The sequence below is a fragment of the Podarcis filfolensis genome, assembly GCF_964270895.1.
Source record: "Podarcis filfolensis genome assembly, chromosome: 1".
NCBI classification, from domain to species: Eukaryota; Metazoa; Chordata; class Lepidosauria; order Squamata; family Lacertidae; genus Podarcis; species Podarcis filfolensis.
In genome coordinates, this window is record NC_139604.1 from 77,342,166 (window position 1) to 77,365,708 (window position 23,543).

General features: G+C 40.1%; 1 protein-coding gene across 16 annotated transcripts in view; it reads right to left on the bottom strand.

Annotated features, from left to right (window-relative positions):
- NAV2 (neuron navigator 2) overlaps positions 1-23,543 on the bottom strand; it is a 523,517-nt gene that overhangs the window by 131,480 nt on the left and 368,494 nt on the right. For 9 of the 16 annotated variants that reach the window (XM_083593844.1, XM_083593841.1, XM_083593839.1 and 6 more), the window contains 3 exons: positions 18,944-19,016; positions 14,876-15,185; positions 7,804-7,958 (listed from right to left, as the gene is read on the bottom strand). In XM_083593844.1, coding sequence (XP_083449970.1) covers positions 7,804-7,958; positions 14,876-15,185; positions 18,944-19,016 — 538 coding nt within the window. Of the gene's footprint in view, positions 1-7,803; positions 7,959-12,888; positions 12,958-14,875; positions 15,186-18,943; positions 19,017-23,543 lie in introns of all 16 variants that reach the window. The other 7 variants (XM_083593842.1, XM_083593840.1, XM_083593838.1 and 4 more) reach the window with 1 other exon arrangement.

The following is a 23,543-nucleotide window of genomic DNA, read 5'->3' on the forward strand; positions in this document are numbered from 1 at the left end:
CACTTTTTTAGAGCAGGAGCTTCTGCAGTGATTGGGCTGCAGTGATATCGACTTCTAAGTATGATAATGTAATGCTTGCTTAGCACCCAACTGGGATATAGCACTTTAGACAGTTATATGGCACATGGACACATAAAAGCAAGTCTGCAGCTCTGATATGCACACTGGGGCTGCTGCACAGTTTTACTAGACAGAAACCCAGCACTGGACTCAATGGTGCACCATAGTTTCAAACTCCATGTTTTTGACTGAAAATGCAGGAGAGGTTTTCAGCTTCAGTTTAGCTGTCATTATTTTTCAGCTTGAGCTTTTAGTGCTTTGTGATACTAAACATGCATTTCTGTGGCTACAAACACTTATAAATAAAATGCAAAAATATTAATGCTAAAAGCAAGCATTTAGGAAGCAGAATCCCATTAAAAACAGAAAGCATGATGAAATTTTTATAATAAGATGAAAAACTTACCACAGCACTTTAAGAAGTAAACACCAAGAAATATCAAAGTAAATCGCCTGTTTTCCAAGTGTATGAAATAGTAAAGCATTCATCCTTTTATCATGAAGGAAGCTAAACATATTTAACTTACTGCTTTGGAGTGTTTGAGCCAAACTATTTCACTCTATAATTGCTGCAGCTAGTTTCCCTCTGCATGCGCTAATGCAGCATTCACCAACAACTAAAACGATCTCTACCTAAAAACCTCTACTTAGTTTTGACAGCTGAGCAAACTGCTGTTAATCCCGTTCAGTTTCTGAAAATTTATCATCATTCCCCTCTCACCCCTCCTCCCTTGTCCAGCTAACACACTTGGATTCAATGCCACAGGGAATTTGGCACAGTCCAAAATCAATTTCACTGATGATCTGGCAGTTGTCCAGAAAGGGTCACTGGCTTTTCAAGATCAATTAAAGTATCTCAGAGTTCTCATTGGCATATGACAATAATGTGTACAGTTCACAAGAGAGACCAGTACAGATATCTGTTTCCAAAGTTATACTTTTCTTTCATATATCAGATGCAAATATATTTATAGTGGTAAAGAACACCAAAAAACCTTTCTGGATATAATGAAGCTGATTAATAGTACTTTCTCCAATGAATATATAGATTAGCTAATAAATACTGATGAAACAAATAAAAGCAAAGTTTTTATTCACAAATTTAATGAGGAAAAAAGAAGAAAATAATTAAAATTAAGGAAGAGACAGATGAGAAGCCCCTCCATATAATAATAATATACAAAAAGTACTAATAATAACACTGTATCTCCAATGTGAACCGATGGTGGTCTGCTGTTATCATTAAAGAAACTTAAAATAAGTACATCCAGAAGATTGTCAAATTTATTATTATTAATAATAATAATAATAATAATAATGATAATAATTTTTATTATTTATACTCCGCCTATCTGGCTGGGTCTCCCTAATCTCTCTGGGCAGCTTCCAACAAAATATTTAAAATACAATAAATCATCAAACATTAAAAACTTCCCTAAACAGGGCTGCCTTCAGATGTCTTCTAAAAGTCAGATAGTTGTTTATTTCCTTGACATCTGATGGGAGGGTGTTCCACAGAGATACCAGGAAACCCAGGTATTCTATCCGATATTCAAATGTAGTTTTAATAGAACCTCACAGAAACAATTACTTCTTTTTTACTGACATTTAATGAATACTCATAAGAGAGAACATTTTTAGTACGTAACAGAGTAATGGTCACCTCTGTTTTTATTAAATATACCACACATCCTATACTAACATTTAATTCTCACTGAAATGAAAATGATTTTTGGTTTCATCTGCATTTCTGCTGCCACCTGCAGGATTATTTTCAAGTCAGTATTTTATAACAAAGTGAAGCATTTCAAAGAAAATAGTGTTCTTTTGTTACAGAGCACTGCACAGGCTTGCTAAGACAGATTTACAGAGCATAGCTTTGTGGTCAAGTAAAGGTTGGGGCACAACCAAGACAACCAAACAATGCAGTTAAGCAAGCGCATTGACCAGTCAGAACAAGCTCATAGCACTGAAGTTTGCTAGTCCATATGAACAAGACATATGAGCACTGCTGTTTTTCTTAGCTGTTTCTTACAATTCAAACTATAAAAAAATCCATTTTTAATGGGAATATACCTCTGGATACTGAACATGGATTGGAACAACTGTACTGTTATTTAAATGACAATATATAATGAGAAATATCTACAGAGATATGAAATGAAAAGTGACTCAGAAATATATGTACCTCAAGGGACAAAGCGCAGACTGATGAATGAAAAGGCTTGCATGTAGTGCATGTTTGTTTAGACTGCACAGAAATGTCTCAAGTAATTAAGAAGAATCTAACAATGACCTTGTCCAGAGGGCATATGTTTCTTATGCTGTGGTTTATTCACAGTCTGTCTTGTAAAAGAGAAAAACCAGACAGGGGGTACATTTGGATAAGCAATGGGTAAGTGACAGTGACAATTCAGATGTGGATTACAAGGTTTTAATTACACAGAAGCGAGTGGGTGACATCAGAAATCACAACCTTGAATGCTTCATCACTTTCTTTGTAACCCTAAGTTATAATTACAGCTCTGCTCAGCTGCTTGACCATTAAAAAAACAAACAAACCCAACCCTTCACCAGGCCAAGTAGTGCAACAATTCACATCAAAATGCAGTGTCTAAACTGTGGATTGCTAATTAAAATGCTATTGAGCACAGTGAAAATGAATGGAAAAAAATAAACTAAGGAAGGTTATGGCAAAATTATGCTGTGTAAGTAATTTTTACTTTCAATTTCTATTCATAGAGGTCTGTGATTTAACACAAGGAGTTATGAAATAACATGTGGAGCACACAGGACACCAGTGGAGCTTTTCTTCTAGATGGATTTCAATTTCTGATAAATGTTAGCAATGCAGTGTTATCAAGGCCACTGGTATTACCATGTTTAAATAGATGTCCATATCGTAAAGGGGCTTGAGATACAGTATAGTCTTTTCAATTTACTTGCACAATTTTAGGTCATTTGTACCTTTAAAAAATGCTTGGGCTGATAGAGCATTCAATCTATGCTTGCCATTCTCCTTCGGAGGGCTGTGCCCCAATAGTCTTAGTGGATCAACTTCCACTGATTACATGCACCTTATATATATTCAGAGTGTAGCGGAGTTCTTACTTTGTGCTTTATTTCTTCTCCAACTTCCTAGTATTTATAACTTTTATTTTATCATTACTAAATTACTTCTTATGAAATACGGTATTACTGTGGGGGGAGTGTGTGTCAGGATCGTCCTACTCGCGTGTAGGACTCTGGCAGAGGCACATGCCTGACTGGCATGTTCTCTCTCTCCTGGTCGTTCAGGAGCTTCAAAAGCTTTCTCCAGCCCGAAATCACAGCGACTGATACCAAAAGGCATCAGCACACTTACGGAACCTGCAGAGTATTAGCGGTTTGCATAACAAACTCAGCAGCACAGTATTTTGGCTAATCTACTTTTATTTACATATAATACACTCGGAGCATTCTGACTTAGCTTCTTCCTCTTTCTCATCAGACAGCAAAGAGAAAGAACAAAGGACAATAGTCCCACAACACAGAAGCACAGTAAACACAAACATCCTGTCTCCGTCACTTCCCACTATGTGGAATGAAAACATACACCGTCATGTGACATAAAACAATCCCATGACTGCAAGCACAGAGCAAGAATCCTAACATGGGGAGGGGGGGACGGAAAGACTTGGAGGAAGTTGGCTACTTCCCACAGCTATATTTGTGATTGTTACACTTTTATCAGCGTCTTGAAAATGTTGTGCAGTAGTTTGTAAGGGCTCATATGAAATTGACCACTTCTAGAAAACAAGAAGAAGGCTTCTCTGTGTAAAGGAGGTATTACTGAATATGACATGTGGCTTTGGCAGAGAACCTGACTTGGAGCTGTAGGGTGGCTAGAGGTGAAGAGGACACATTTTCTGAAATATGGTTTCCGTTTACTGTGTATGTTCACTTCAGTGGCAATTTGTCTTGGCCCCCAGCCTCTCAGGTGTATTTTTGGATGGATTCACTCATGAGATAAATTTCTCTTAGTGCTAACCTGTTATGGACTATATCACTCCTTACCTGCTTTTTCTGCAGGCAAAAAACTGCAGACATGTACTCTTTGTTTACTGTTTCTGTTTGTTGTTAAAAGTCAGTAACATTTTTTAAAAAGGAAGAACATGTTGCTATGAGCTAAAGAATGGTAAAAAGTAACAAAATTGGACAGAATCTAATCATGCGTTTCCCAGTATTTTTGAATGCACAAATATTGATAGACTTCATCAAGTACGACTAACAAGCTTTCGCTGATCCTATGTGAATGTGCAGCCTCATTCTGTGAAGTTGCTTGAAAATACAGGCTCTGGTAAACATTTTGAAAATATAATGAAGTACAGAGAGAAAACACACTATATGGTAAAAGTTACTTATGATATGCAAGTACACAAAAACTGCAGCTGTGTCTTAAATAAAACTAACCATGTTACATACACAGTATTGGCATACCGAAAGGATGGGTAACCTGTGGCCCTCCAAGTGTTGTTCAACTCCAACTTCCATCAGCCCTAGCTATCATGGCCAATGGTCAAGGATGATGGGACTTACAGTCCAAAAAATGTTTGGAGAGTCTCGGCGTCCCCATTCCTGAGCTAAAGTATCAAATCTATATTTTAGGCCCTGGAGAAGTTATATCAGTCTCTCTCACTAGGGGGCAGCAACATTTCAAACAGGTATGTTCCCTCACTTTCTTCTACACCATCTTTTCTACATATGGCCACCAGATGCAGGCAGTAGCTGATTTTTGCTAAGCATCCAGTGACAGAAGAGCAGTCAACAACTCTTTATCTAACCACTTTTTTAAAAAAGTACATGAGGAGATGAAAGAGACATTTGCCTGCCAGCCAGTCACATCATAGTATTCCAAATTGCTCACGGCAGTTCACATGGGGATTTTTATCTTCACAACATGGCTAGGATGTAAGTTAAGCTTCCAGATCATGATTAGGCCAAAGTCACCAAGGGAGTTTCATGGCTGAGCAGGCATTGTTCTAATGCTATAACCCTATGTGAGTAGGTCCCACTGAATTCAGTAGGGTGTCAACATGGGTATAGCCAGGATTTTTGTGGGGGAGGCAAGCTTTTGCTAGGGGTGGGCAGAACCTCAGATTTGTATTGATTTGTATTGATGTTTATTGATTGGGGGCAGCTGTCCCCCTGCCTCCCCCCTTGGCTACGTCCATGTATGTCAGATACTCTGCCCACCATATCTCACTGGTACAGTGGTACCTCGGGTTACAGACGCTTCAGGTTACAGACTCCGCTAACCCAGAAATAGTACCTCAGGTTAAGAACTTTGCTTCAGGATGAGAACAGAAATCGTGCAGCGGCAGCGCGAGGCCCCATTAGCTAAAGTGGTGCTTCAGGTTAAAAACAGTTTCAGGTTAAGAACAGACCTCCAGAACGAATTAAGTTCTTAACCCAAGGTACCACTGTACTCATGTGCTGCTGGTGATTAGAAGCTCCTCCAAGGATTACAAGACAAAGAAGCAGCATCCCAAATACAAACAGCCAGATAATTGCACGACTGTAATTGTCAAATGGGAAAGAAAAGCTGGCCCTGATAACATTCAAGCAGAGTGAAGTTATGAATAGAGACAGCCCAGCTTTGTGTGGAACAAACAAGTTTTTACATGTCCTTCAACTCTTGCTGAAGGTTTTTTTAAATATGTTTCGCTCTTCTGCTTTATTTTCCATTCTTAGTTTTACCTGACCTCAGTTTGGAGCTTGTTTTAATTATGCTGCATCACATTTATTATGCTATTCTTTTACTGTTGTTGTTGTTTACCTGTTTGCCCTTTTTGTGTAAGTGGACCTGAGAATGTTTTTTTATTCGGTGGCCTATGAATATTGCAAATTAAGACAACCACACACTTTGGGTGCACTGTTAAAATACTATTATACTACAGATCCAGGCGCAGCAATCCAAAGCCCCAGCCAGGAGCCATTGGGTGGAATGGGGGGGGCAGATTCACTGCCGAATGAGATTCATTTGAAACCAGGTAACAGCCAGGTAGATGGTGGTAGGAGGAGGAGGAGGAGGTTACTTTATCTTTATTACTGCACTTGCTCCAGGCTGCCTGGCTTTCACTAAGAGCAGAGGAAGCCTCCACAGGGCCAAAGGAATACCTTTTTCTGTTCATAAACCCCCAGATTGAGGGCTAGTGCTGTACTGTAATACACCAGTTCAGGTTCCGAATATCTTATCAAGTTATTTAAGTTTGGTGAAACAACCATTTGCGGCGGGGGCGGGGGGGACCATATTCTCTTAGGAAAACACTGTATTTGGCATTCATGATGAGCTGCCTCATTTCTCTGTAACATTTATAAAGCTATAGCACATCTTCAGCTATCTAGCCTGTATCCAATGATCCTTGAAATTAAATTTAAATCATGTACATTTGGTACTTTTTACCCTTGCTGTAGAAAATGGAGGAGAGGAGAGGGTGGGAGGCAACAGGCTTATTTGTCATAGAAAAAGTTTAAGGATGTCTCCACTGGTTATTTTTCAATTCCTGTTAATCAAATATATGTATATTTATTTTTTACTTCCCATTTGCCTCCACTTTTAAAGTAAAAATCACAGGGCAATAGGATTCATTGGCAGGATTTGCGGGCACATATATGCTGATGAGGAAGGTTGTTTAATAATAAGGAGATTTACTTCAATTATGCTGAACCACAAATATGCACACTTTGTGGCTGCAGTCGCCAGCTGGTTTTAAATGGTAAATGCTATACACATACCATTCAATTTATCTTTTTCTCTAGCAGCTAAGAACTGTGGTACAGAACAGGGTTCAGATAGTCAGCAGGAGTAAGAGTAGGAGAAATTCATTTGCAGGTGCTTGAATGTCATCTACAAAGAACTTTCTAATAATTGAAGAGTGACCTTCCTCCTCCTTTCAGCACAAGGACTAGAGATTAAACATAAATGCATGCAGCATGGCTCTGTTTTCTGATAGCAGAAGGGCAATATGAAACAGAAAAGCAGCAGTGAGTGGGCGAGGGTGTGCTTAATGCTTTCCCCAACCAGCATGTTTCTGTTCTATATTCATGCTGGAGGCCCCAAGGATGGCCCCTATATTTCCTTCTGAGGCCCCAAGGATGTATTTATCCCTGCAAATGTTCCTTTGGAAATCTGCTGTGGTGTTGGGAAGTTCTTGGAAGAAATTATTTGGAGTGAAGAAGTGCTCTAATGGATCACAAGCAGAAAGCAGACACAAGCATAGCGCACTGTTTCAAAGTGCCCACAAAATAGATGACAAGCTTCAAGAAGGGAAGGGAGGACAACTAAGCTGAAATTCCTTGCCAGTCTCTGATACAACAAACAACTTGACTAGATAGCCAAATCCAACCATCAACTTCCTCTGATTTTGGGGTCAAGGTTTCCTGTTTATTGAAGGCACTCTTTTCCTGACCTCCAAGTATTTGTGGAGCCATAACTGTTCCCTCCCACCACATGGCAACAAATATAAAAATATCAGTGTCAAATATTCAATCCAAGCTCACTTCCTAAATGTTATGCATAGAGAACACTCCTGTCAAAGTTAAGCGCATTTGAAGTTGATTTGATTTCAATAAGACAAATGCACATGTTTTAAATGCTTACTTTTGAATACATCACTCCCTGTATTTCCAACTGTTTTTAAAAGCTAGATATTCTACTTTTGAGAGTACAATACAGATCAGAATAACATATACTTCACATACCTTTCTCATTGCTATTTGATAGAAGGGATGGTGGGCTTGTGGGTTTGGATTTGTCGTAGTTGTTAAAGCTCTGGCTGCGCCGGTTGTTGGCATTAACTGAACCACGAGTTTTTGCTTCGCTGCCTGCAGCTGAAACTCTCGTAGGACCTGGAAGTCTGTTTTCGAGGTAAAAAAAAGAAGAATAAGCAAATGTTTCCCTAAAGCACATGAATGAATTCAAGTTAAACACAGTCAAATTGGAGGAATGTTTGCCTCCCGTAAAAGACAACTTTACCTCCCGTAAAAGACAACTTGCCCGGTTAAGAGCTCCGTGTGTGCCCTTTTGTTTACATGGAGCTCCAATGAAAGGACTTTCCTGGTTACTTTAGTGGAGAGAGCAGTTCTGTGCATGCAAATAATCTGTCCATGGAACTTGAGTATTGAGTCAATGGAACTTGAGCTCTTGAGTATTGGAGCTTCCACTAAAATGTAGCCCAGAATGACTAGGTATGCAATCTATGTCATTTTGGAAGCTTGACTAACTGCAAATAATTTTTGAAAAGTTATGCTATAAGGTTGCCTCAGTGGATTCAGGTGCCAGTCAATTTCCAGTTGATCTTCATGCCCACTGCCTAGTTGATTTTAATGCCCCCAAAAGGTCATCATCTTAGACTTGGTGTTTCCCAGTTGGAACCTGGATAGTGTGCCTAACTGAATGTTGCAGAGGTCATCTACTTATGAAAACGCTTGATACATTAGTTGGGAAACATTTTTTTCTTAGCTGAATTTCACAAACTCTGAGATGTCAAAATAAACCGTTAGCCTGTATGGGTCTGGATACACTGGTTGTAACAATGCACATGGTTGCATTGCCTTAAATCACATTGGGTGATATCCAGTTGTGCCCATTACTAGTGGAGCAGACTTTTGCTCATGCAGTGTGATGTGTCTTCCTATCCTATCCCCAAAAGTCTCTCTGACTCTGCACCCACCAATTCTGTTTGAGAGGGTTAGGAGATCCTCTGGGCCATATTTGGAGAAATGTGGAGGCTGCAGGAAGAAGAAGAGGAAAGGGAAACTAGCTTGTACAACACTGGATATAACCCATTGATTTCTACGAGGTATAGCTACTATATGAGCTGGATTACAGCCCTAGCCTACAATTCAGAGAATCAAATCCTTGCATAAGCCCATTGACAAGTATGCACATGAAACACGAGCTATCAAGGCTCTTTTAGCTAGCAATATGCATTCCATTCCAAAGGTCCAGAGCACAGAGTTTCCATGCTGGGCCCCAGATTGTAGCCATGCAACATAATCCAAAACCTCTTAATTCAGAAATCAGTATGCTTAGAATTTCTGCCTTATTTTTGAAGCGGTCATTTGATCAAATCTATACAGTGCAGTAAAACTCAAAATGCAAAACAGTGCACTAGATGGAATGTTGCAGAATTTTTTGAACATAATACTCTGTGGTGGTCCTTTTTGTTCTAAGGCTTAAAAAATAAAAATAGCTCACTTTGGTACAAACTGCCTAGATTTCCCCCCACCCTGCACATCATACAGGTTGTTATCACAATGGCTTGTGCAGGAGTTCCCAGTGGCCAATGGCTTTAATTTATAGTAGCAAATTATTTACCCCATTGTTTTCATGAATTATAATATTATTCAATAGCTTACTTTTTTCCTTTGGCTCATTGGCTCCCAGTACGTTTCCGAGCACAATTCAAAGTGTTGGTGCTGACCTTTAAAGCCCTAAACGGCCTCGGTCCAGTATACCTGAAGGAGCGTCTCCACCCCCATCATTCTGCCCGGACGCTGAGGTCCAGCGCCGAGGGCCTTCTGGCGGTTCCCTCATTGCGAGAAGCAAAGCTACAGGGAACCAGGCAGAGGGCCTTCTCGGTAGTGGCGCCCGCCCTGTGGAACGCCCTTCCAGCAGATGTCAAAGCGATAAACAACTACCTGACATTCAGAAGACATCTTAAGGCAGCCCTGTTCAGGGAAGTTTTTAACGTGTGATATTTTATTGTATTTTTGGTTTTTATGGAAGCCGCCCAGAGTGGCTGGGGAAGCCCAGCCAGATGGGCGGGGTATAAATAATAAATTATTATTATTATTATTATTATTATTATTATTATTATTATTATTTACTTGCTCAATACAGAACTCAAAAAATGCTTGAAGTAAACCATAAAACCAATAGGCAGCATTGATTCGTATACAGTTTCCTGAAGGCAGAATTCCCATCTGATTAGCAACATTACAAACCTTTGGTACTTGAATGGCACTTTTAGAGCTGGGAAGAAAAGAGGATTAGTGATTTCTTCCCAACAAATAACAATCATAAGATTGATCAGAAGGAGGATAGATGGGGAGAAGAAAAGAAGCACATAGGTCTCAGCAAATACATGCACATGCTTTCAAAGCTTAAAGCTGGCAAGTTTGCACGCAACCCATTTAGTTCCACATCACCACAGACCACTAAAAGATAGAACTGTGTAAAGTTTGCTTCCTTGCTTTCCCAAAGGCAGACTCTTCTGCTCTCAAGTGCATGTGAAATAAACCTAGGAAACCAAAGCAAGAGGAATGCTAGAAAGTTTCACATAGCAGTCGTCACAAAGACACAACCAACCAACCCCGGATACAGAAACAGCCCACAGAAAGGCTACAGAGGAAGGCACAGAGGAACCCAGGGTGAAAGGCTAGGGAAAAATAAGGTTCTTTTTCACTTTCCATGCTTTTGTGTAAGATTTGACACTGACATGGCAATGACATTCATGCAGAGCTCATGCTGGTTGAAAGGTAAAGAGAAAAATTGTTGAAGCATAATCTTTTCACACAAAAAGGACATTTCCCCCTAGTGTTTATCTCCCCACCCTGGCTTCTAGGATATTTGTTTGTCTTCCTAAAAAAACATATAAAGTGTTCTCCCACTAGGAGAACCCAGACATGGACATTAAGTATGTGGCCAAACTTGGTAAATGTGTAGGAATTACAAGCAAAAGAAGAGATTGACTACAGCAATGATGGAGAACTGAGATGTCAATCAAAGTAGAGTGGAAGTGTTGACAATTCTCAAATATTCACCTGGTAAGGATAGTTTTGTTTTGCTTTTTGAACATCTCGCTTTTTGTGACATCTCTCTAAGTACCCCATCATTCAATGTTTTAAAGTGGAGGGACTATAGGAAGTTGCAGATATATCCCTGTGAATTCTCAATAAAATAAAATTATCAGTAAAAGAAACCTGTATATCTCCTTTGCAAGGAGAAAAAAATAGACTGCACAAGGAGTTAAGTGCACAGCATCAGTAAAATTTGGCTCCCATCACTTCTACTTCTCTATCTCAGTCTTAAAATAAGTCAGCAGGTTACTCCTGCAAGGACTCATGTCTTGTCCAGTTTCTCTCTAAAACTGTGAAAGAAGTTGTTGACTGAAATGCTGAAATAGGTGAAAAGGCATGAATTGGTAAATAATTGAGATGAAGGAAGATTAAAAATCAGTGAAGGAGAGGGGATCCTATACTAGTACCAAGGCAAAATTATGGAACAAAGAATGATTTAGAATAAAGGAATCTAAATCACAAAGTAAAAATAATATAGTATAGTTTGCGCACAAAACAGGATAAACTGTGGTGCCTTATACAGAGAGAGATGTTAGGGGTATTTCTAATGCAGCACAGCATGGTAAAAGTAGCATTCATCTCAAGAAAACCTATGATGAATATCACAGGTATTAATAAAGATTAGAGCTGCATTTTTGAAGTGCTGCAGTGAGATGTTCGTAGGAGTCAGAATGCATGTCAAGCTGTGGCTTAGAGGAAAACAAATGGGCTGAAACACCTATTATTCATTCTCAGAGGGATTAGATGTTCCCCAGTACAGGACATGGAGGAATCCAGAATAGAGACGACACACCTATCTACGCTGCTGTGTTAAATTATCTGACAGTAGTCATACTCGTTACTCTTTTTCACCCATGAGAAAATAAGTTGGACCTTACAAGTGTAATCTATAAACAAAAATTAACAAGGAAGTTAGAGCAAAGGTAAGGGGAGAGTGTCCAAACACATTCATGTATTTATTTTTTCAAGATGGAAAATTCACAGGGATTGAGTCCCCTTCACACGTGAATTGCCGGAAGGGAATATAATGCAGTTAACCACGGAACACATTACATTGTTGCCCCAACCTAAGATGTCAATGTACGGCATGGACAACTGAACTGCCAGTGCTCATGCATTAGCTTCCTGGTGTTCAGCACTCAGATCACATGGAAGCCTCCAAACAAATAGCTGCTCATGCACAAGCTTTGTCAGTTCAGTCATCCAAGGACAGGGGCAGCACTGTGCAGCACAGAATGAAGATCATGTGATGCGCTCATCATGTGATTCACCTATGAAGGTGGCTATTATGCTACTATCCCCCAAACTAGTAATATGAATTACAGGTTTTAACTGTGAGTCATTTCAGGACATATACTGATGACATTGTTGTAAAAAACAAAAAAACAAAAACATCCTCAGCCCCAAAGACAGGGAGGGGTATAATCAGGGATCGGGAAGGTTTACCGGCCATGGCCTGGATCACTCCCATGGAGATCGTCCGTGGGCCGGACTGGTGCAGTGCGACACCGGAAACCATGTCTGTGCATGTCCGTGGCGCCGGAAATCGTGTCTGCACATGCCCAGATGCCGAAAATCGCTTCTGCACAGGCGTGGTTTTTGGCATCTGAGCATGCGCAGAAGCAATTTCCAGTGCTGTGGACATGCACAGATGCAATTTCCGGTGTCACTCGGCGAGTCCCCGCGCCGTGATGTGCCGGTTTAGCACAGCGCACGGGGGACTCACCAAGTGGATGGCTCAGTTCAGGGGCAGCTCATAGGCTGGTAAAACAGTCTTCATGGGCCACATCCGGCCCTTGGACCGCATGTTGCCGACCCCTGGGTCATACAGAATAAAATAGCTCTCTTTGCTTTGGTTTTTTTTTTAAATGTTTGGTTTGAAACCAACAGGTAAGCAGTGGTAAGGTGAGCCTTGAGACATGCAAACTGGGGTTCTTGCAAGGAGGGTTTTCCATGCTTTGCATTAGAGGAAGAAACGCTAACCTAGAAGCCTTTTTCTGACCAAGAGTGAATCGGATGATTTTGCTTTGAGATGAGTCCCTGGGTGATGCACTGCACAACAAGAAAGAAAAAAAGTGGAAGATGTGAGTGAGTAAAGAAGATACATTCGCACATGAACCCACTGAGCTGGCAAAGGCGTGGGGTTTTTTTGGAACAAGATTAATCCAAGTGTTTCAGAAGGGGGAAACAATCCCTCTCAGCCAAATAAAACATTCAGTTGTAGTGCCTTTGGATTTATCAAAGCAGCAATAGTAAGAGAGGCAACAGTATGCATGCAAGCAAATTTACTTCAGGGTCATGTGAATGAACTTTCATAAGCAAATGCTGTCTATATGCACATTTCTGAATTTGAAAAATATCCATGGTATGATCTGATGTTCACCATGTCGAAGAGCACATTTTGGTCAAGCAGACTTTTCTTTAGTTTAGTTTTTGTTGTGGTGATAAATACCATATTTCACCACATGAGGGTGTGTTCCAATGAAAGCTTTCACCTTGTAAAAGGGATGAATTATTTATTTTCAAATACCATGAAAAAGATACAAAAAGTAATGCAAGACTCAGGCTTAAATGGTACATTTATAGTTCAACATTTATGATCTCCACATTCAAAATGTATATAAAATATTTATCATCTGGGTTTTAATTCTGAGGAAAACAAAATTCAACCAGCCAAGATTCAGTGATGGCAATTTTGTTACAAAATGAAAAAGTAACTATTCAAAAAGTTTTGATTTTTGATTCAGCTATATAATTGGGTTGAATTTAAGTCTGCAAATAATTTTAAGGGCTATAAAAGGGTTTTATAGCTCAGTTTAAAATTCGACAGAGATCATATATACTGTTATATTGAAAAATATGCAAACTGTGTCATGTAGGGATATATTAATATTTCTATATGAACACATGCTTTGAAGGTATTATGGAAGGTTATTCTGCAGAGAGGCTATTTCAAATAAACCAGAAAATATTATGTTCCCCAATTCATTAGGGTTCATCAAAAGAACTGAGGTCTGGATCTGATTTAACCACAATCTCTGTACTGGATCACAAGAAAAAACAAAAGAGAGATAGCAGAAGGCATCTATTTAAGAGCAGCTTTTGGGGGGTGGGTGTGCGTGAATTGGCTCAAGGGAAGGATTGGACCAGTATCTTTTTTTCCAAAGATCCACCTTGCCAGAGATGCTATTAAAAGACAGGTGCTTGTTTCTCCTAAATAGTAAAGCTAACAGGAATGGGGAGGGCAGGGGGAGGATTTCAAGTAGGAGGTGGCATGTAGGAGAAAGATTAAATTGCTCCTCCCTTGAGCCAATTTGCCCCTGTGCTGCTTTTACGCTTTAAAGGAGACCCAGTCATGGATCTCCCACATCAAATGTATTTTGGGTCTACAAGTACATTGGTACACCTTAAGCATCACAATATAGCACATGTAGCTGAATGGAGACTGAAGAATCAGAATATGAACTCTACAATCAATCATTAGCCAGCAACCACACTGAATTTACACATAGCCAATCCAATCCAGCTGGGGGTCGTGTGGTTCTGGAAGAAGGATTCAGCACCCGTATCCCAAGGAATGAGGAAATCTGTGAGCACAGGGCTGCTGCAGACACAGTTCCTTTAATAAAACAGGAATTGCACAGCCAGCTGTTTAAGAGGAGGAGTGCAGGGCCTCGACTGAGCAACGCCTGCTCCCACATCCACACCAAAGCACTCAGCAGTGTACACTGGCCTTTCTAACTTCTATTTTTAGGATGTTTTCTTTTGCTCCACCTCTATCTGATGCATGCATTTTAAAAAATTGACGGACATTCCAAATCCATTACCCGGGTGAAAAAGAAATAGAGCTACTTCATGTTAGCTACAGTTATTTCCAGGCGCAAAGATTTCAAAGTAAGATGCTATTTTAGCATCCGTGAAACACTTGACATTTTAAAACAAAAAGAAGATTTTGAAAAGGAACACCCACCTGGACTGCATTTCTGGTTGTGCTTTTAACTGAGGATGTGGTGCTTGCTGGGGTTGTTGGCACTGAGACTGGGGTGATGCTGGCACAGATTGTGGTGGTTGCTGCTGCTGCTGCTGTTCTTGTTGGATTTGCTGTTCTTGCAGCCCAAATTGGCACTGGGATGGAGGCCTTACTTGCTGGGGTGATGTGGGAGGTTGCTGGGATGGGTGGGGCTGTGAATATTGTTTAGGGGGCTGCTGTTGCTGCTGCTTATATCGTGACAGACTGAAGAAAAGGCCTAAGATAGCCTTTAAATTCCCATTCCTGATTTCTGCAAGACAAATCACAAGTCATTTATATCAGCATCCAATGCACTTTATACATTCAGTAGAGTTGCTAGTTTAAGCCTTAACACTATTCATAGTACTACTGACAGCTCCCTGCAAACCTAATTGCTGTCACAATTGATTAAAACTGGGCATCATCCACTGGGCAAATTAGTTATTTCTCCCCTGCAGAAACTAAATGCAGACAGGGAGCTTGGTACTATGGCAGAGAAGATTTAGTGAGCTAGGCATCCATCAGCACTAAAGTGCACAATGGAACCTGCCATGCCTATGGCAGATCCATTCCTTAATCCAGACCAGGATTCCAGAATGCTCTGGGCTAAACATAGTCTACTTCATTCCAGGACTTTCAGAGAATTCTGCAAGGAAGAATCGTAGTTTGCATGTAACCATAAGAAAAGAACTCTGAAATAAACCTCTCCGTCTAGGAAGCATAGTCTGAGTCCAGGTTCTTATTTCTAAGACTCCCAGGCCTCTAAGCACAATATGACCTACTGCAGGGGAAGGGGCAATAGATATATTTCACTTTCCTTGGCTACTTCTGAAGACATGTCAATCCCCATGAAAGCACATTTCAGGATCATGGCAAACACTTCTCATTTAAAGAAAAACCAAGAAGAATATACTGTTAGGCTGCATTCACATGGCAGTTTATTCCATTTTCATGACGTTTTGCTAACTCTTAATTTTCACATTCTATTTGAGCTTTCACATGATGTAAAAGTCACTTCCAGAACAATAGTGGAAATGGAGTGGAGTGGAGAATGCAATGCTAATAACCAATACCAAGGATGAAGGTCTACCAGGCTTGCATGTTGAGCAGGCTGCTTTATTGAAGAGAGTCATGGGCAATTTACACCTGCCAGGAGTGATGCCTCAATACCTTTCATATGTGCTGCATCATGAAGAATTTGGGCATCCCATGGCAGGACACAGTCTCACACAAAGATGTGCTCTCCCAAGTCCACATTCCCAGCATGTTTGTACTTGAGTCTCAGCAATGTCTTGGTCATGCCCACAGAATGGAAGATGGCAGGATCCCCAAGGCCGTGCTCTACAGGGAGCTGGCTTTAAGCACCAGACCCATTGGCAGGCTAACTCTGCATTACAAAGATGTCTGCAAACGTGGCATGAAGGCTGACAACATTAATCGGGCTGTGTGGGAATCCCTTGCAGATGACCTATCAGTGCCCATGGCAGCTATACATATAGCGACTGGCCATGTGAAGTGGCCTTTTGTTGCCACAGGGTCAATCAGGATTCCCAATTTGCATGAGGGAAGACTGTATAGCTCACATAGCCACCAAACACCTGGCTGGTGAGAGAGGCAAGATCATCCTATTGGTTTAGCACGCATAGGGCTAGCTAGCTGGTGTGACTCCACAAACCCTCTCGTGTGCTTTCAGTGAGGAAGTTCATGTGGACCCACCCTACAACGTTGTGGCCAGAATAACTAGATGAGTGCCAATTAATTTCTAATACAATTCATGTCCCGGTAACATGCATCTTCTGATAGCGATACAGGTAACACACCCTAAAAATTAAGCCCAAGCCCAACGAATGGATTAGCAAAACATTACTGGACTTTGTAGAGTGCTGGTTTAGAAGTAAGCTATAAACTAGGTTTCAAATAATCACTACAGATGCATTTCCTGTTAAGTTATCTCAGGAGATGGACTGAGGTAATTCACCTGGCGCTATGCCACTGGACTTTGCACATAGAGGGCACATCAACCTCTTTGTTTTTTGCCGACTAGTACAGTCTGAATTACTTCCTCTTGCTGCTCCCTTCTGTCCTGTGTGTCTGTTTAAATATATACACATAGGTTTTGTCGATGTGAGTCTGTAGCCCAGTCATTTCCATTTTGGCCACAAAAAAGGGTATTTTTAAAAACTGAAAGGAAAATACTGCCAGATGTTCTGGGTTTTTTAAGGGCAGGGAGGGTTTCTTTTTTCAGTCTGGTGTTTGGAAGCTTCCATGCTGTGAGGTTTCTGTTGTCTTGGATGCCTTGATCTCCTTTACTTCAGTTTTTTATATTATTTCTCTTCTTCTTTTCCCCTTGTGACACAAGCCACTCAAATCACAATTGGGAGCAAAAGAAGCCACACAGAAAGTTAGCTGAGGAGGCTCAGTACTAAGCAAGGAGGAGGAGGAGGAGGAGGAGGAGGAGGAGGAGGAAGAAGAAGAAGAAGAAGAAGAAGAAGAAGAAGAAGAAGAAGAAGAAGAAGAAGAAGAGAAGAAGTAGCAGCAGCATGGAGGAACAGACTTGCATGTGAAAATGTGCTTTCCTGGCAGGACTTTCATATAATTTCATATCAACAACTTGAAACATAATGCTTTTTAATGGAGTCACTCAGCTGCGATTCAACAAATTTTGATGATGTAAAGGCATGTGTGAACCAGCCCTTAACTGGAAGAAACTCTTTCCTGAAAAACTCGAAAGCTATAATGTCCTTGTACAGGGAAAAACAAAAAAATGACTTGTTGAATTTCTGGGCTCCCCTTGTTTTGGATTTGAAAGTCATATTTTGTATGTACAGTACTTGTCTGCCACTTAGTGCTCTTACTTTAAACATAAATATAATTCAGCCTGAGAGTGGAAGACAGAAAGAAAAAGCATAATTATCCCATTGGCATAAGCAGCTGGGATTCCCTCCATGCTCATTGTTCTTGTTTAGAGCCAGGAGATTCCATTTGCTGGCAACTGGGATTCTCCTACCCAGGGAATGAGGGAATCTTTCCCATGTCAGCCGAGAGTTGATCTGTTGATCTTCCATTTAAGCATTCTGGCAGCTGACATGTATAAATGTGCTCTCGAAGCAGCAGTGTGAACTCAAGGAAATTGTGGCAGCTTTTGCTGTCAAGGTAAACCTTATTCGCAAGTAAAAATGCATACAAAACTCACACAATCTGTCTTTCACATAAATGACCAAGAATAAAACAGGCTCACCTGTATTTCCAAATCCAACTGCTAATTTTGAGAATAGTGAGGAGGCGTAAGAGAAAGCGTTCAGCGGCAGATTTAACTGCCATTTATTGAAGTGGCTAACTCCTGCTTCCGCTTGCAAACATGCAAGTGAAAGTAAAATAGCAACTCAGAGCTGTGATGAACATACAAATAGCTTCGCCACGCAGCCCAATCAAGGATCGCCTTTTGTGTGCACAATGACTCTGATGCAAACAAGAGTTTCCCTATTGACCTCATAGCACCAGGAACAGCTCAACGTGTCTATCCCAAGTGAATATCAGGAGTTGCCCACAGAGCTTGGATAAGAGCCAGACAACATACAGCTTGTTTTTAATTAAGCAGGCATGAAACATACCTAATTCATGATTATGCCATGAAGGAGTTTAAACAATTACAGTCTGAGCATTGGATTATTTTATATCAGCACCTTTAAGACATATGACCTCTATAGATAAATTAACCACAAAGCACAATTCATTGCCTGAATCTGGTTTGGCCAACTGAGTGCACACAAATCAGTCAAAGTTAAAATTGTGTCACCCTTATAATGATAAACACGCTAACTTCTTTTTTATACTTTACACCTAGTATTAGGTGAAACAGATACACTGCTATCTTGAACTCTAATAGACTTGAATGCAGGTTATGATATAAAATATTTATTCACACTGACGGTGGTTATTATTATTTTTTTGTCATCATCGTAATCTATAAGACTGTCCTGTAGCTCCACTAATCTTGTTGCTATATAAATACTACAAATACGGACTCACCTTCTGCAGACAGTCCCTGTATGTTTATTCCTTTGGCAGCCAAAAAACTCAGGCACGCATCTATATTTTCAATCTTAAAAAGAGAAAAAGAGGGAGAAAGAGAGAGGGAATGAGAGATAAATGAAAATGCATTACTGCACCCTTTGGACTTCATTCTACTATTCATGTGAAATCAACTTGTCAGGCAGAAGTTCATGTCAAAATCCTCTTAATCCTGCTTAATACTTTACGTTATTATTTATTACAATTATAACCCTCATTTTCTCCAAGTAGCTACACCAACATGACACCTTCTGAGCAGGCCATAGTGAATTGCTTATGTTTGTGCAGACCACAATACCTTATGCACTTATCACTCATATAATAGAAAGACAATGCAGACCTGCCCTTAACTTGCATTAGATACCACAGGGAGAATAAGCCCTATGGGAAATGGTTTGTGTGACACAGTTCCACATGTGGTTCGGGTGGTTCAGGTAACAAAATCTTTATTTGGGGGAACCTTTTTATGACACGGTTAAGATTGCCTCGACCAAATAAGGATCTCTCTCTCAGACACACATATGCCTGCCAACTGATTTAGAGCCAGTTTGTTCCCAGCTGTGCCACGCTACCAGCGCAACATACAAATGGGTCCCAAGAGTAATTTTTCCAATGTTTCTTGTCACTGTCTGCTGAAAATAAACACAGGGCACCATATTTGTTTGATGTGAGGAAAGTTTCTCATTTACTCTTAAGTGGGACAGCTGGCAGAAATTTCCAGTCATGGAGGCAGTAGAATTCAAAAAAGGAAACTAGAGACCTCAACTGGAATCCAGAGCATGTTTACTCACATCATTCTCTAGATGGTATGAATAGCAGCTGATTACTGAAGGCAACGGCTGTTTCTAATGGTGAGTCTCTTCTTCATTTAAAATAAAGAGAACTACAATATGGGGTATGCAGATATTCAGAATTTCTTTCACTGTGACTAGAGCACGGGAGTATTATCACTATACACTTCATTTGGCCAGAAAAATCATTGTGGGGGTAACATTCCCTTCCCCAGCAATCCTAATGTAAAATGATTTCTCTCTGTCCTCTTATTTAAAGGAACTCCAGCTCCAAGTTCAATTACCACCAGGTATCTAAACAAAAACTGAGAGTATTGCTTTTGAAACTAAAGAAGAGCTATCCCTCTCTCCTCTCCCTCTGCAAAAAATATATCTGGGTTTTCTAATTGATATGGCCTGGTCAAGACACACAGAAGAAGGAAATAGTAGAATCCTGAGGTGATAAAGTGAGCTATGCCACTTCGGGCTGAAGAAGGGGAGCACCATTTTTAATGCTCCTGCATGGAAACCAACAACCCCCCAGAGCAAAACCCAAGACCCTATGATTAATGTTTTTAACCTAGCCTGTTCCTATTGTGCTGGATTTCTTTTTGCAGGAGGTTTTTGTTTTCTTAACACAAGGGACTATTCAGAAATGTGATTGCCTACCTGCAGTTGGTATAATCCATTCCACCAGGTGAGAATTCTACTACCTTATTCTTACCTCATTATGCTGTGTGTGTAAACCAGGCCTATATTACGCAGGAGAAACTTCCGCCACTTCTAACTGCAAGTAAGGGAACCGGTTTTGAAACTAATCCTCCATATAAAAAGCTCATTATGTATAGTAAAATAACACACACAATAAAAATGTTTACCCTAATATTATAAAACATTTTAGTCTATGACCACAATATGGATAGTATCATATAGTTTAATCAGTAGGTGGTACTGGAGTTATATCTGGGTGGAGTGTGAAGTTTCCTGTAAATGTTCTTGTTTAATGCACAAAAGAGTTATTGGCTATGTATACACTTCAGTTTACTCTGCATCCTGTATGCTACCACTGCTGGTTTGGGAAGCAGTGTACACGCAACATTAGCCACAATCCATATCTATCCTGTTTTTTTACTTATGAAACACTGCATATTGATGAATTTCCCCCCAAACCAGCTTTGATCCAAATTAAGAAAAGGAATGTCTGAGCGGCATATTACGCCTGTAATGTGACTCAGTCCTTGCCTTGCTATGTGACATAGTCTTCATCCAAATCTTCAATGACAAACACCATACATCTGTAGTCCATCATTTATTCTGCACATTCAAACTAAAACACACACTTTCAATTTTACTATACAGGGCTTAATGTTTTACTGTACACACACACAGTGCTTTTTTCTGGGGGTACACAGGGGTACACATACCCCTAAACATTTTGTGGATCTAAGTTTGGCCTCATTGAGGGACAGTATTTCAATATGAATAGGAAAATGAGAGCACCCCTAAACATTTATGTAAGAAAAAAAACTGTGTGTGTGTGTGTGTGTGTGTGAGAGAGAGAGAGAGAGAGAGAGAGAGAGAGAGAGAGAGAGAGAGAGAGAGAGCGCTACAACTAAAACTATATTTGGTCACATATCATTTAATAGCAAACCTGCCTTGCTGCAAAGTGCACATAATGTAGGCTTAAACAGCAGCCAATAAAGATCTGAGCTGGAAAAAGCATAAGTAGTAAAATCTTTCTAGCTTAGTAAGCATGTCTGGTAAATGTCACTAATCGCAGCAGAGAGAAGACTTAAAAAACGGTTTGTGTAGCCTCTTCTTGGCCATCAGTTAGCACATCTAGAGTTAAGATACACTGTTCAATCTATTCTTTCACCTCAGTTACCATTGTCTAAGTCTGACAAATATGAAAAGTGAAGAAACCAGGAAGAGTGTGTGTGCAGAAGGTTGCATATGTTTCAAGTAATGGGCGTTAAACAAAATATCCACGTGGGAGTCCGGAAATGCAGATAGGCATGCCCTGTTTCCTTACACAGTCACAGCTGATTTCAGGGCATCAAAATTGTTGTTAAGACCCAAAATCCACTATGAAGCATGAAGGAACCAGAAAGGTTCGTTCTGTAGTGGCTTCCTGCATCCTGCAAACCTCCATTGTCAGAATCCTATGCAGCTGAGATACAAGTCCCATCCTCTGGCTTCCAAGTGCCCAGCATGAAAACTAGTAAGTTGCATACCCTTAACAAATGATGTAGGACACTGTGGACCATCATGGGTGTGAGTTCTGAAAGACCTGGCTTTCAGAACTTGCAGGCCTTTTCCAACTGGCCTGAGAGAGTGGGGACCTTGACTGACTTCAGCTACGAAAACTGAGGCTGTTGAACAGACACTTGGGTTGGGGTATTGTTTAAGGAATTTCTATTGAGAGGAGGGTTGTTGCTGTTATTGAAAATATTTTTTGGTATTTTTATATCTTATTATGATTTCGTGTGGAAATTGTTGATTTGGTTGTGTACCTTTTGATGCGTTGTTTTTATTTTTTTATGACTATTTTTGTTATATTTGCAAATTATGATTTTTTTTCATGTTAAGCATGATCTGAATTATGGAAAGGCGGCATGCAAATAAAAGGTGTGTGTGTGTGTGAGAGAGAGAGAGAGAGAGAGAGAGAGAGAGAGAGAGAGATCCTAACCCAACAGGACACCAACAGGACACCTAACCCAACAGGACACCATCATGTGCAGTTGGTCTTCTGACCCAAAGTTTTTTTTTAAAAAGAACTTTTTGTACTCATTTCAGAAAGCAATTAGAGCTAGTTCACAAACCCTTCCAGTAGCCATTTATTAAAGACTTGATGTCAGATCAGACAGAAAATAAGCCAGCACCCATAGAAGAAAGGAAAGGATCCATCCCTTTTACCCTCTTCAAATATAGGATTGGCTCTACCATTGCTGAATACAGTACTGTGCATGTTTCACCAATCCAACAAGAGGAACATGCTTGCAGTTGTAGATATTTGGCAGGAATACAACAAAGAACACCCCAAATATATATCCTACTGGAGATAAAGGAACCCAGAGAGATGCAGCCTTTGATGAATTGGGGAGATCATACTTTTAAAATGTGTGTGAAAGAGTTTGCCCCATGATACATATGAAAGATCTTAACATTAAAAAAACCAAAATCCTAAACTTTAAACATCATTCAACTTGGCTGGAAGCCAAAATGAAGCACTAAAAATCCAGGTGGGTTATTTACTAAGGCAAGCATCTTGACAGTGCAGATATTTCTATTAAAAACAAAAGTATTGAGGTTAAAAGTTTACTGATGTTAAGTGGAATTTTAAATAAGGCCCACAAGACTCATTGTCCTCCTACATAATTCTATTTTGATGCCCCTTTATTAATACAACTTGAACGCTAGTTCCTGACGGCCACCAGCATGTTTCTTCCAGGAAATCTGTTTTGATTCATAACATTTGAGTGGAGCCCCAAAATATTTTACAAATCACAAAAGGGCAGGACATCACTGAATGTTTGTTCCGTATCTTAGAGACAAGAAAAATACCATCTGTTGTGGCAGTTGTCATGGTATCATTTTCCTAGGAATACTTAACACGACAACTTCATGTAAATTATCCATGCTAGCAGGATAGGACGTGGAGAGAGAGAGAGAGAGCCATACCATTGTCTCAAGCTACATCCAGCATTTCAGGTACAACAGTGAAAATGCAAAGTATATAAAAAGACTTGAAATCATAACAGCAGCACTAAAGTGTAGGTGCCTGGAAT